This window comes from Syngnathus typhle, linkage group LG3 (genome assembly GCF_033458585.1).
Source record: "Syngnathus typhle isolate RoL2023-S1 ecotype Sweden linkage group LG3, RoL_Styp_1.0, whole genome shotgun sequence".
NCBI lineage: Eukaryota > Metazoa > Chordata > Actinopteri > Syngnathiformes > Syngnathidae > Syngnathus > Syngnathus typhle.
Window position 1 is genome coordinate 21,500,918 of NC_083740.1, and position 13,632 is coordinate 21,514,549.

Here is a 13,632-nt window from a genome sequence, read left to right on the forward strand (position 1 = left end):
TTTTAGGTGCGCCTTACAGTGCGGAAAATACGGTAATCTGATATTCTATTTTTATAAATTAGATATCAAACTCAAGAATGAATGCTAAAACCTGCTGAGGGGCCAGTGAAGAGGAGAACTGGACAAGGACTTCCACTGGGTCAGGTGATCCTTTGCAATACAACTGGTTCTGACAGGAGGGCTGCAGACAGCAGTCTGGATCCATACAATCAGTCAAGCCATCTGGAAACACACACACACAAGCGCACGAGCACACACGCACAAACACACACACGCACGCAAACACAAACCCCGAGGAGAGTTTTGGACTTGGGAATTATTAGCTCACGTATTGGGAGATGTCAGTCAAAATTTTAAGTTGGTTAAATGGGAAAAGAGATGGAAAGTAAGAATGGGAAAACAAGCAATAAGAGGTAATAGGGGATAGCGATGGAAATTAGGAATACCATATTGGCCCGAATACAAGACGACCCTGATTATAAAATGACCCCCTCTTTTTCAAGACTCAAGTTTGAAAAAATACTTTTTGAACACCAAATTAATTTTTTATACAGAAAATAATTACAGTACATCTGAAACAAATGATTATAACAATATATTCAAGAGAAAAAGCATGTTATTTTGCCTCATTCAAATCATGCAAAAACTCTCTATCACATCTTAATATCTGAACATTTAAATATGTAAACTGAAGTGCAATCAAATTTGGAAATGAATGGTTTTGGAAATGTAAATAAACCAACCTACTGTGACAAAACAACAAAATTGCAATAACTGCATTAACCATCAAAGTGAAGTCTAACTGTAACTGTAGTCTTGAAACAAATCTGAATAAGGAAAAACATTGCAATAAAATAATGCAAACTGGTTAAAACTTGAGAGTAGCTGAGCTCTGTCATGTCAGAACATTACACCTCACTAACATCCTGTGTCACTGTCCTCACATTTTCTGTTGTCTCTTCTCTTATTTTCTTCTCTTTTCTTTCTTACCACTATTTTTTATTTTTCTTCTTCGTGCTACCGCTATTTTTAGTTTTCTTCTTTGTGACAGGGGTTCACTTTGGCCTGGGGAGTTAAGTTCAGCATTTGCTTTAAAGATATCTGGCGCCATCTAGCGTTATGAATGGGTATAATTTCTAGACCCCGAATGTAAGAAGACCCCGACTTTTTCAGTCTTACTTCAATGCAAAAAACACCATCTTATATTCGGGCCAATACGGTAATTAGCAATCCAGCAAAAACAAAGTGGGAATCTGGAAGGAGTAGAAGATGGGGAACAGATGAAGTTCAGAGGGAAGAATGGACACATAGAAAGAGTTATATGCCAGGTAACGTTATCTGGACTGCTAATTTGTGCCTGTGAGTTCATCAAAGTCAGGTGTACTTCTGGTAACTACCATTAAGATTACATACACGCTCACAAAAGCACCCAATGTCTTCCAGGCTCATCTCCCTTTGCAGTCTCCTGTTACCTTCATGTTGTTTTCCCAGGTCTTAAAATATCTGCTACATTTCCATCCAACAGAGTCATGGCTTTTGCCTTTAATGTTGTGGTATAAAGCAGCATCTGCTGCTGTTTATTTATTTTTGTTTTAGAAGAGATTCCTGTCCATCTGTCTTGCAAGGTTACGAAACCAATACTGTTTCACAGGCTCGTCCTATCCAGAACAATTCCTAACATAAATTGTTACAGAACCATACGTTTTTTTTTTTTGCTAGAATAGGTTAGACTTGACCTACATATTACAGTAGGAGTCATTCAAAGTTCATAGCACAGCAATATGTACTATTGGGAGCAAAAAAATGGATATTAAATGGTCTTCTGCCTTCTGCAACACAGCTCCAATTAAATAAATGTCAAGTACATAAATATCTTTCATTCACTTAACGATATGTGAACATACCTCCTTCATTGTCTTTGCCATCAGTACAAAGGGTTTCCATGGCTACATGACATCCTGCTCCTCTCCATCCTGACTGACAGATGCAGTGCCAGCCACTGGCCTCTAGGGTGCATCTCCCATTGTTGTTGCAGAGACCTGGACAACCCTCTGTGCAGGACAAAAATAAAAAATAAAAAGATTTCCAGAGTTAGAGCAGCGTGAGTGGGATGGAATCACAGGTGGCCAGTAGGGTGTGAAATAGGTTTCAACCAATATACATTTTGGAAAGTTGGTGGAAATGGTAAATCACAATGTGAAAGATGAGAGTGTTTCCTTCAGCTCAGCAAACCCAGAGAAACTAAAGTAAGGCCAACATGGGAAAATAAAATTCATTCAAAGAAAGAGGCCAAGGTGAGGAGTTGTCAGCTGGGTCACATCCTTCTAGAACACACTAAAGGCCCCTCCAGGCTCATTCTAATGAAAAAAAAAAAAAAGTTGTGATCTTTAACATTGTACCATGACGTTATCCACATTAGCCTCAACAATTGTTAGTAAAAAAAAAGATAAATGGCTTAGGCTTAAAAATGAATTACACATATATTCTGTATGTACATAAATGAGTAGAACAGAACAATATACAAATGTATATTAATTCGCTAAACATACTGTATAATTAGGAAATAATTATCAGATTTACAAATATGCAATATGCAATTCTTTGTGTGAACAGACTAGTCCAGTTATCATGGTACACGATACTTGTGAACATGTACTGTATGCATATAGGCAATGTATATAAGAAACCTCCCTAGTCAAAAACAATCCCTTCCAAGATGTGGGAGAATTTGCCTTGTTTTGGTTTAAAAAAAGTCTGCTGATTATATTCAGTGTGACAATTAATTAATTTGTATTCTTAAAAGTACCATAAAACTCATCTGTTCATTTTACACATCATACAGTTTAGTTGCAAAAACAATAGTTTTAAGCGATACATTTTACATGATCTGACATTTGAGATCATTAGTCTTGTGTGATGCTGGACAAAATTATGTTTCAAACTCTGAGCATATACTTTTTTTGTGTGGTAAATTTGACTTGGTGGATTAATTGTAAATATTTGTAACAGCTCAACTAACTGGCACTGTACTATAAATGGAATCTAATGTAATAGCTCCAATGCATTCCAGATGTCTTGATAATCTGATTATTGAATGTTACAAATGTTTTGCATTGCTAATTATATATAACGTATATATATATATATATATATATATATATATATATATATATATATATATATATATATATATATATATATATATATATATATATATATATATATATATATATACATATATTGAAGTCACCCAGTAGATATATATATACTCCGTGAGTCGTCACCTTACCGTGGTGGAGGGGTTTGCGTGTCCCAATGATCCTAGGAGCCATGTTGGCTTCATGCCCCTGGTAAGGTCACCCATGGCAAAAAGGTCCGAGGTAAGGGGCCAGACAAAGCACGGCTCAAAAAGCCCCTTATGACGAAAAAGACATATGGACTCAGATTTCCCTCGCCCGGACACGGGTCACCAGGGCCCCCCTCTGGAGCCAGGCCTGGAGGTGGGGCTCGAAGGCAAGCGTCTGGTGGCCGGGCCCTCACCCATGGGGCCTGGCCGGGCACAACCCGAAAAGGAAACGTGGGTCCCCCTTTCCATGGGCTCACCACCTGTGGGAGGGGCCAAAGGGGTCGGGTGCATTGTGAGCTGGGTGGCGGCCAAAGGCAGGGACCTTGGTGGTCCGATCCCCGGCTGCAGAAGCTGGCTCTTGGGACATGGAATGTCACCTCTCTGGCTGGAAAGGAGCCCGAGGTGATGTGCGAGGTAGAAAAGTTCCGACTAGATATAATCGGACTTGCCTCCACACACAGTTTCGGTTCCGGTACAAGCCCTCTCGAGAGGGGCTGGACTCTCTTCCACTCTGGAGTTGCCCACGGTGAGCGGCGTCGAGCAGGTGTGGATATACTTATTGCCCCCAAGCTGGGCACCTGCACATTGGGGTTAACCCCGGTGAATGAGAGGGTAGCCTCCCTCTGCCTTCGGGTGGGGGGACGGGTCCTGACTGTTGTTTGTGTCTATGTACCAAACAGCAGCTCAAAGTACGTACCCACCCTTCTTGGAATCCCTGGAGGAAATGCTGGAGAGCGCTCTTTCTGGGGACTCCATTTTTCTACTGGGTGACTTCAATGCTCACGTGGGCAATAACAGTGAGACCTGGAAGGGCGTGATTGGGAGGAACGGCGCCCCCCGATCTGAACGCGAGCGGTGTTCTATTTTTGGAATTTTGTGCTCGACATGGAATGTCAATAATGAACACCATGTTCAAGCATGAGGGTGTCCATGTGTGCACTTGGCACCAGACCACCCTAGGCCGCAGTTCGATGATAGACTTTGTCGTTGTGTCATCGGATTTGCGGCCGCGTGTTTTGGACACTCGGGTGAAGAGAGAGGCGGAGCTGTCAAGTGATCACCACCTGGTGGTGGTTTGGCTCCGATGGTGGGGGGAGATGCCGGTCCGACCTGGCAGACCCAAACGCTCTGTGAGGGTCTGCTGGGAACGTCTGGCAGAATCCCTTGTCAGGAAGAGCTTCAATTCCCACCTCCGGCAGAGCTTTTCCCACGTCCCGGGGGAGGCAGGGGACATTGCGTCCGAGTGGACCATGTTCCGCGCCTCCATTGTTGAGGCAGCCGACCGGAGCTGTGGCTGTAAGGTCGTTGGTGCCTGTCGTTGCGGCAATCCCCGAAGGCGCCGGTGGACGCCGGCGGTAAAGGATGCCGTCAACCTGAAGAAGGAGTCCTATCGGGCCGTTTTGGCCTGCGGGACTCCGGAGACAGCTGACAGGTACCGGACGGCCAAGCGGAACGCGACATTGGCGGTTGCAGAGGCAAAAACCCGGGCATGGGAAGAAATTGGCGAGGCCATGAAGAATGACTTCCAGACGGCTTCGAGGAAATTCTTCGAGGAGGGGGAAGCAGTGCACCGTCAACACTGTTTACAGTGGAGATGACTCGGACTCAGGACGTCGTGAGTCGTGGGGAGAATACTTCGAAGACCTCCTCAATTCCACTGACACGCCTTCCATTGTGGAAGCAGGGCCTGGAGACTCTGAGGCGGACTCCCCAATCTCTGAGGTCTAAGTCACTGAGGTAGTTAAAAAACTCCTTGGTGGCAAGGCCCCGGGGGTGGATGAGATCCGCCCGGAGTTCTTAAAGGCTCTGGAAGTTGTGGGGCTGTCATGGCTGACACGCCTCTACAACATTGCGTGGACATCGGGGACGGTGCCTCTGGATTGGCACACTTGGGTGGTGATTCCCCCCCTTTAAGAAGGGGGACCGGAGGGTGTGTTCCAATTACAGGGGAATCACACTCCTCATTCTCCCTGGTAAGGTCAATTCAGGGGTGCTGGAGAGGAGGGTCCGTCGGGGGGTCGAACCTCGGATGAAGGAGGAGCAGTGTGGCTTCCGTCCTGGCCGTGGAACAGTGGACCGCACCCTCGGCAGGATCCTCGAGGGGGCATGGGAGTTCGCCCAACCAGTCGACATGTGTTTTGTGGACTTGGAGAAGCCGTTCGACCGTGTCCCTCGGGAGGTTCTGTGGAGGGTTCTTAGGGAGTACGGGGTGCCGAGCCAACAGGGCGGTTTGGTCCCTGTATCACCGATGCCAGAGTTTGGTCCGCATTTCCGGCAGTAAGTCGGATTCGTTCCCAGTGAGGCTTGGGCTCCACCATGGCTGCCCTTTGTCCCCGATTCTGTTCATAATTTTTATGGACAGAATTTCTAGGCGCAGGCGAGGCGTTGAGGGTGTCTGGTTTGGGGACCTCAGCATCGCGTCTCTGCTTTTTGCAGACGACGTGGTGCTGTTGGCTTCTTCAAGCCGTGATCTCCAGCTCTCACTGGAGCCGAGTGTGAATCGGTCGGGATGAGGGTCAGCACCTCCAAATCCGAGTCCATGGTCCTCGATCGGAAAAGGATGGAATGCCCTCTCCGGATCGGGGATGAGATCCTGCCCCAGCGCAGGATCTACAGGCGGATCAGTGCAGCATTGGCAGTAATGCGGACTCGGTACCGGTCCGTCGTGGTAAAGAGAGAGCTGATTTTGAGCGACACACATGGTTTGATAAACTATTTATTTATGTTATATTTATTTGATATATAGTTTAGTTTAGTATAGTTTAGAGTAGCAATGTGTATGTTGTTAGATTTCAGTAGTTTCAGATTGTCTAGCGAGGTCGTGAAGGTAGCGGGGGGGGAGACGGGGAGAGCGATCCAGGGCGCTTCCTTCGAGCACACACTCATATGTTGAGCTCTTGTTTTGTGAAATAAAGAGCCGGTTACAAAACCCACGTCACTGCTCCCCTCTCCTCCAGGTAATGGATCAAAATCACAAGGGGATGGGTTAAATGCAGAGGACAAATTTCACCACACCCAGATGTGTGTGTGACGATCATTGGGACTTTAATATAGTTGTATAGCAAGTAACTATGTTGTACTCCCCTGGAGCACCAGCCGCAATCGGCGGCATTCGGGGAGTCTGCGCCGCAATCGGCGGCGTTCGGGGAATCCCAATCGCAATTTGCGGCATTCGGGGAGTCTGCGCCGCAATCGGCGGCATTCGGGGAGTCCCCGCCGCAATCGGCGGCATACGGGGAGTCCCGGCTGCAATCGGCGGCGTACGGTGGGTGACTATAATATATACGTAGATCTGTGGAATAATTGGAGCCGCAACTGACGACGAGGCTGAGGTCAGCGGTGCACGTAGTTCCGGAGTGAACAGCTGTGTGTGTGGTTTTGTTAAGTGACACAGAAGACGAAGATTCCGATGGATTTATTGATTTGCAGTGACATGGATTGGTTCGATAAAATTGTTGTTTATATTATTCTTATTTGATATATAGTTTATATATTGTTATATGGGCTTGTGGAATAATTTGAACTGCAACTGACGACGAGTCCGACGTCAGCGGTGTTGTTTACAGAAAGGACAAAGGATTCGATCGATCGATTTATTGATTTGGAGTGACACAGATGGTTTAATATACGTGTTATTTATGTTATAGTTATTTGAATAACTTAAAATTATGTCACGTTAGCATACCATATCGTTTAGCCTGTTGTTGCTGGTTCATATCTCTTCTTGGTATTGGATTTTGTCGAAGAAATTTCCCCCAAAATGCGACTTATACTCCGGTCCGACTTATATATGTTTTTTATCCCTTTATTGTGCATTTTATGGCTAATGCGACTTATACGCCGGAGCGACTTTTAGTCCGAAAAATACGGTATATATATATACGTACGTATATATAAACATTATTATTCTATAATTATCAATGCAAAATGCTTTTCTATTTTTTTTCCTGTGATTTTTCTATTTTGATTTACCGTTTTTTTTTCATGTATAATGCGCCCCCATGTATAATACGCACCCTAAAAATGGCATGTCGATGCTGGACAAAAGCCTGTACCCATGTATAGTACGCACCCAAATTTTGACTCCTACTTGAGTCTGTAAACGTAAAATTATTTCAGAAAAAAGATCATCTTTGGGAACAACCGGATGTTATTCTGCCGGTCAGTATCACTGTGCATGCGCTAGCAAACTCGATAGCGAAGAAATGTTTTGGATTTGTGTAGGGTACATTGTGACAGCAAACGAGCAGGTGATCGAGCAAGCGTCTGATACGAGAGCATTGTGTTAGTATGGAGCGTGTTTGAAGTGAACAGCAGAGAAGAAAGCGCATCCATTTTTTTTTGTACCCATGTATAATGCGCACCCCAGATTTTAGGACAATAAATTAGTTAGATTTTGCGCATTATACATGGGAAACAACGGTAATTTATTTGCAGGAAATTATTGGCCATCTCAATAAGAATGTTCATTTTCTGCGATGTGGAATTTATATATAAAAAAACACACCTGTCTTCAAAACCCATATTGGTTCAAGCCTCAAAGAAACATTGTGATATAAACCAACAAATGAGCTGTCAGTCTATTATACAATTTAATGACAAAGAAGACAAGTCAATTAAACCAAAGGTGAGACGACTGAAATGTTGTAGTTTCACATGAACCACTTGGATATCCTACAGCCAAACAATTTATGCACTATATAGCTTTAAAACCAATTTGCTTTTTAAATGATTAGTTATTTAGATTATATAGATATACAATAATACATAATTCTAAGGGGGCAGTGAAAAACACAAATATGCAACAAATATTTTAAAGGATGTTAAGAGCAAATCCCAAGTGCAATTCGATCCCAAGCAACCAGTTAAACTTTCTTTAAAATGAAGTTCCTATGATTCACATTTGCAACACTGATTTTCTTTAAAGCAATAATTAATGCCTGTGGGGGTTACAAAACACAGGTTCGAATCCATGTGAAAACACAACCGGCAAAGAGAGCCACACAAAATCTGATGGTCATATACATGCTATAAAGACTCTACTTGATGCATCTCTGAAGCATTCCACACAGCTCATTTGCAAAACTACAACTTTCAAAAACAAAGCAAAGCCTTGATGAGGAGACAAAATGAGGAATGGAGCTTTGTGAAGATGGGTGGAGGTACAAGATAGAGCAAGGCATCATGAAGATAATCAGAAGACAGAGGGACAGTAAGTTGCTAAATCAACACAAACATTTACATCAGGTCCCCCCCCCTAGTGCAAGACATCAGGGGCACATTTTGGACTGTGGTGTGTGTGTAAGATTACCAATAATAAAAAGCCCCATTCCTAAAATAAATATGCATATAGCACAAAGAGCACCAACATGGTGAAAAATATACAACTACATGGAAGAGGACAGGTAAAGAACAAAAGAAAAAAAAACATAATAGTGTTTGAACTTTTTGTACTTTGGGACATTCAAGCCTGTAAATAAGCATTTGACATGAATGGATTACCTTTATATCCTGAGAAAAGGAGAGGGCACGAGGAAGAGAGGGAGGAAAATTAGGGGAAAAAAACATAAATTGAACAAAGGCAGCAAAATACACTTGGCAATGAACAGATAGATGGAATTTGCATCCAAAAGAAGAGCACAGCAAGAGGGGCTGGGATCATGGGTGTTAGAAAAATGTATATATATATGTTATCATGCGTTCTCTAATCAATGCTTTACCGCAATATTACTGCAATATATGCTTGCTGTTTAGCCTTGCTGTTTTTATGATGTACCACAGAAGAGAAAGGTTACGGCTGGGTCAGACAAGACGCAGCTGACAACTCAGCAAAAAGAAGACATCTACCGAGACAGTTCCTTTCTAACAAAGACCACTTTGTTAGACAACATGCCTCATTGCTGTCTTGCACCCCAGATGAACCTCCAAGTGACCATTAAAGTCAGGGTTTTCCAAACTATCTTGATCGCAGGATTATGTTGGAATGTATGTAACCAGTAATAAATAACCTAGCTCGCCTCATCCTACACAAGGTCGTAAAACATCCCTGGCTATGTTTTGACTAGAGGTCAAAGGTTTTCTTTTCTATTCAGTCCACTTTCCACATGTTCTTATCAGTATGTAAATACCTAGTGATTTTTCCTTACGAGGCAAAGCCCACATGCTTTCCCCCTCTCCTTTAGGGTGTTTTTGTCTCACGATTGTGGGTAAGGCAAATCCAAATAAAAAGAGCGGGAGTGTATACAAATATTTAGTGTAGTGAGATTGTTGTAAGCTATCTGTACTGCACTCCTCGCGAGAAAAGACTTAATATTCTGTCTCACTTGTGGTTTGTTTGCTGTTGCTCTTCTCTTAACAGTTATTCAGTCAACGAATTAAATGGAAGTGCAGTGAAGGAAAACTAACAGGGAAAGATTCAGTCACTATGTCTGATGTATGCATTCATACACACACAAAAATATATAAAACATATAAAAACCTTTTTGCTCCCATTTTCATGCCGTCAGCTCAAAAAATAATCTGAGAATTTCTCTACATAGGGCAATTTCTCTCAAATATTGTTCGCAAATCTGTCTAAAACTGTACAGTGACCACTGTTGCTTTGGCGATCAAACCCATCCACTCACAGTTGTGGTATATGCTGACTTTTGCAAAAGTGTGCCATAGAGTGCCCACAATAAAACCTCACTCTAAAATGTGCAGTTTTACTTTAGTGGGTCTCTGGCGTTTGGCAGAGGTTTTAGAAAAACACTCACAATGTGCTGTGACCACCATTTGCCCCACGCAGTGAAACACATTTGCATAGAGTTCATCTGGTTGTTTATTGTGGACTGCAGAATGACTTAAATGGCTGCGCCAAAGTGTTGGATACTGGCCGAAGAAAAACATGATGTATGCCAATGTGCAGCATGGCATCGCCTTGCATGTCGGATTTGGCTTCCAAAGAATCGTGTAGAGATTCTTGCAATGGGAGCCTGTGCATCCGCATGCTGCAACATAAGGTGATAAATGGCACAACAATGGGCGTCGGGATCTCATCACTTTATGTGAATCTAGAATGCCATCAATAAAATTAATCTGTGTTCATTTTCCACAACATAGGCCTGCCCATACCAAAACCCTACTGCCACACTCGGCCCCACAACCCACAACATTGACATTACCAATGACCTCAACCACACGACTACGCATTTGCCATCTGAGAAAAGAACATTCAGTCATAGGGTACAGCTCTAGTGGACATTCATACAGTCAGTAAGCCAATTACACGCTCAAAACTTGTGACATCTGTGGCATTGTGCCGTGAAATAAAACTGCTTACTTTAGGCCCGCTGCACATCGCTTGATACGACCGAATCAGACTGGATAGACATAGACATAGTATACTGGATAGATGGATAGATACTTGATGCATCACATTAGGGAAATTGGACAGACAGATTTATGAAAAATAATTCATGAAAATAGGTTTTTTGAGCACATGAAAAAAGTGTTTTTAGTTCAAGTCCTGAAAAATGGGTGGAAAAACAAGTGTCTAGTTTTGCCTAAACAAATAGTAATGAAAAAACTGAAAATACAATATTAAGTAACCTTAGAACCAATTATTCGACACTTCAAATTATAAGTTTAAAGAGAAATTAAAAAATACCCATACCGAGACAAATAATAATTATAATAATAAAATAGGTAAGGAATAGAATCGATAGGTAATTTATAAGAACCCTATCAAAAGCTAATAACTGTTGATGTAAAGGTGTTGATGTAAAGCACGACATGGTCTATTAAACGTATTTTTCTTAATTTCAATTTTAGTGTACATAACGCTATTTAACGAGCATTAATTCTTACAGACTCAAAATTAGCCTACATGAGTCAAATACTGCCACAGCATAGTGAGCCAATCTTAAACAAGCTCACAAAACAAAATCCTAAAAATGTTATGTAAAAAAAACAATTGACTGACAGCTTTAGCAGCAAATCCAACTGTTTCAGTGTGATTGCACTGGTTTAAACCCATTCACGCACACGCCGGTGTCCACCAGCAGGTTCGGAGATTGCCGCCACGACAGGGTAAAGCTTAGAGCAAGAACAAAAACAATAGCAGGGTATTTTTGCACAGTGCTTTTAGTCCGAAGCGGCTTTATGGATTTTCATGATTTTTATTATATTGTATAATAGATTTGTTTTGGTAATATGTATAGGTAATAGAAATCAGGACATTTAATCTAAAACACCTGTGGCTTATAGTCCGAACAAAACAGAATTTCCCCCTAATTTTAGCTAGTGCGGCCTATATCCAGGTGGGGTTTATAGTCCAGAAATTACGGTACTTAGAAAAACGATTTGGTCTTGCTTCATTAAATTGCTCTATGTGTCGATATGGTATGTAATTTTATAACTAGGAAAAACAATTCTTAAACAAAATTATTCTAACAATTGTGTGCATAAAGAGCCAACTCATATTATCTGTTCCTAGTCGGGACTCCCAAATAAGTGGAATATGTGGTATTATTGACGGTGGAACTGCATATTGGCTCTGTTCTGTACACTAGGGGGCCCCAACCCTTCATTTCTGTGGTCATGGGAACAGAAATCTGTCCATCTGTATTGCAAAGCATAGCATTTACAGCACGAAACAATTCAATAATGTCTGTGTGGAGGTACATACACAGCTCTGCTAGCCAGAGTAACCAGACGCCACTGGAACTGCAACACTTTCCAGAACTTCATAATAGCATGATGACTTGCACCATCCATCCATCCATCCATCCATCCATCCATCCATCCATCCATCCATCCATCCATCCATCCATCCATCCATCCATCTTCTTTCGCTTATCCGGGGTCGGGTCACGGAGGCAGCAGCTTCAGGAGGGACTACCAGACTTCCCTCTCCCCAACCACTTCATCCAGCTCATCCCGGGGGATCCCAAGGCGTTCCCAGGCCAGCTGAAAGACATAGTCTCTCCAGCGCGTCCTGGGTCGTCCCCGGGGTCTCCTACCGGTGGGACATGCCCGGAACACCTCCCCAGGGAGGCGTCCAGGAGGCATTTTGATGAGATGCCCGAGCCACTTCATCTGTCTCCTCTTAACGTGGAGGAGTAGCGACTCTACTCCGAGTCTCTCTCGGATGACCGAACTTCTCACCCTATCTCTAAGGGAGAGCCCGGACATCCTGCGGAGAAAACTCATTTCGGCCACTTGTATCCGGGATCTCGTTCTTTCGGTCACGACCCATAGCTCGTGACCATAGGTGAGGGTAGGAGCATAAATCGACCGGTAAATTGAGAGCTTTGCCTTTTGGCTCAGCTCTCTCTTTACCACGACGGACCGGTACAGAGTCCGCATTACTGCCGACGCTGCACCGATCCGCCTGTCGATCTCGCGCTCCATCCTCCCCTCACTCGTGAACAAGACCCCAAGATACTTAAACTCCTCCACTTGGGCCAGGATCTCATCCCCGATCCGGAGAGGGCATTCCACCCTTTTCCGATCGAGGACCATGGACTCGGATTTGGAGGTGCTGACCCTCATCCCGACCGCTCCACACTCGGCTGCGAACCGCTCCAGTGAGAGCTGGAGATCACGGCCTGAAGAAGCCAACAGCACCACGTCGTCTGCAAAAAGCAGAGACGCGATGCTGAGGTCCCCAAACCGGACCCACTCAACGCCTCGGCTGCACTTAGAAATTCTGTCCATAAAAATTATGAACAGAATCGGTGACAAAGGGCAGCCTTGGCGGAGTCCAACCCTCACTGGGAACGAATCCGACTTAATGCCGGAAATGCGGACCAAACTCGGTGATACAGGGACTGAACCGCCCTTATCAGTTGGCTCGGTACCCCGTACTCCCGAAGCATCCCTGTTAGGGTTTGCAGAATATCTTCATCGTATGATTATGTTAAAAATGTTGGAATGTAACCTGTAATAATTTAACTAGCTTGTCCTGTCTTAACAAAAGTAGTAGACCAAAGTGCTAAGATCTTTTTAACTGATTGACTAGCTGCAGAGGAAGCAATCAAAGTTGCTTTGTTTACAGAACGTCGTAAAAGGCCCCCTGCTATGCTTTGATCAGCAGGGAGGCGGCTTCACCCCATCCTGTGTTCCCACACCCCCACTTTCAACCCCACTCTGTTTCTCTCAATAAATATGCACCTGATGAGGCCTGAGTCAGACCTCCATCTGACCATCGCTGTAAGCACAGCTATGAATAGACTCTCCACTTGCAGGTGTTTAAAATGACTAGCTTGTCTCCTGTGTGGTTCTTGCAAAATAAGTTAGAGTGA

The 13,632-nt window shown here is 43.5% G+C and overlaps 1 protein-coding gene across 7 annotated transcripts in view; it reads right to left on the bottom strand.

The window, feature by feature from the left end:
- Nucleotides 1–13,632, bottom strand: part of LOC133152007 (teneurin-3-like) — a 490,458-nt gene that overhangs the window by 149,957 nt on the left and 326,869 nt on the right. For all 7 annotated transcript variants that reach the window (XM_061275473.1, XM_061275476.1, XM_061275475.1 and 4 more), the window contains exons 17-18: nucleotides 1,905–2,051; nucleotides 92–222 (exon numbers count right to left, since the gene is read on the bottom strand). In XM_061275473.1, the coding sequence (XP_061131457.1) occupies nucleotides 92–222; nucleotides 1,905–2,051 (278 nt within the window). The remainder of the gene's footprint in view (nucleotides 1–91; nucleotides 223–1,904; nucleotides 2,052–13,632) is intronic.